We start from the raw sequence: 1,227 nt of genomic DNA on the forward strand, positions 1-1,227 counted from the left end.
TAATCTTGTTGTTGCGTCAAATGTGTAACATGTGGACGTGCATTGTCGTGGAGAAGAAGAACACCTTTCAGATTGACGAGTGAAGGGCGTTTCTGATGAAGGGCTTGATTTAAACGTTCCAGTTGCTGACTATAGATCTCTGCATTGACAGTTCCCTGTGGAATGAGTTCGAAATGAATTACTCCTTTGATGTCCCACCAAATTCAAAGTATCACTTTCTGCTGATGGAGTCCAGGTTTTGGGGTAGGAAGTGGTTTTCGTCTAGGACTGAGCCATTGTTTTTGGCGTTTAATATTCGCACAGAAAATCCATTTTTCATCACCAGTGACAATTCTGTCCAAAAATGGTTCACGCTCATTACACGCCAAAAAAGACGAAGCAACGTTCACATGTTGAAAACGATGATCATCGGAGAGTGAGTGAGGCACCCAAACACCTTTTTTTATGGAGTTTTCCCATATTCATTAAATGTTTAGGTATTGTTTCATGAGACACGTGCAATTTCAGGGCCATTTCACGAGTGTGTTGCGTCTTCAGAGCATCAATATCAATTCCAACATGTCGGCCCCTGCCATGACAGTTTTTAAGTCTAAAGCCGCCTTAACGAAATTTGCTAAACCGTCGTTGATACTTACGAACGTTCAAAATATTTCCATAAACGTCTTTTATACCTTTTGTGGCTACAGAGACGTTGTATCCCTTCTTGTATTCAAACAGCATTACAAGCCTAATATGTATTATCACTATAAGGGATTAGAGTATACTAAACTTTACACATAGCTACACTAACGTGGCTTTTAGGCGGTTCGTTTAAGTATTATACGTGATGTACGTTTTGGGGGGATGGTTAATAAAAGTGTTCCATAACGCGACATCAATTTCTTGACGATCTAATAAAAATGTATTTGTTTTACTTAAAGAACTTGAGTTATATATTAGTTAGGACAGGGGGTTGAAATTTGTTGTTATGGTTTATTGCCACGGTAAACTCACCTCCATATTGTAGTTGCTATTCATGTACCCCACACACATACCTATGTGATCCAAAATAACGTACAAAATCTGTGCATTTCGTAATTTTTAACTTAGAATCATAAAACAGGTAAAATAGGACCTTATGGTAAAAAACTTAAAAAGTGGGTAAAGTTTATTCGGAAGTATATTAGGTTATCATCAAGTTGGTGATATTCTAGTACGTTTTTTACTTTTTAGTGAACTGTTTTCACA

The 1,227-nt window shown here is 37.4% G+C and overlaps 1 protein-coding gene across 1 annotated transcript in view; it reads right to left on the bottom strand.

Annotated features, from left to right (window-relative positions):
- LOC106472805 overlaps nucleotides 1-999 on the bottom strand; it is a 24,922-nt gene extending 23,923 nt beyond the window's left edge. The window contains exon 1 of the mRNA XM_022401347.1: nucleotides 994-999. Within this exon, the coding sequence (XP_022257055.1) occupies nucleotides 994-999 (6 nt within the window). The remainder of the gene's footprint in view (nucleotides 1-993) is intronic.
- Between the last annotated feature and the right edge of the window lie 228 nt (nucleotides 1,000-1,227).

The sequence above is a fragment of the Limulus polyphemus genome, unplaced genomic scaffold, assembly GCF_000517525.1.
Source record: "Limulus polyphemus unplaced genomic scaffold, Limulus_polyphemus-2.1.2 Scaffold5627, whole genome shotgun sequence".
Taxonomy (NCBI): Eukaryota; Metazoa; Arthropoda; class Merostomata; order Xiphosura; family Limulidae; genus Limulus; species Limulus polyphemus.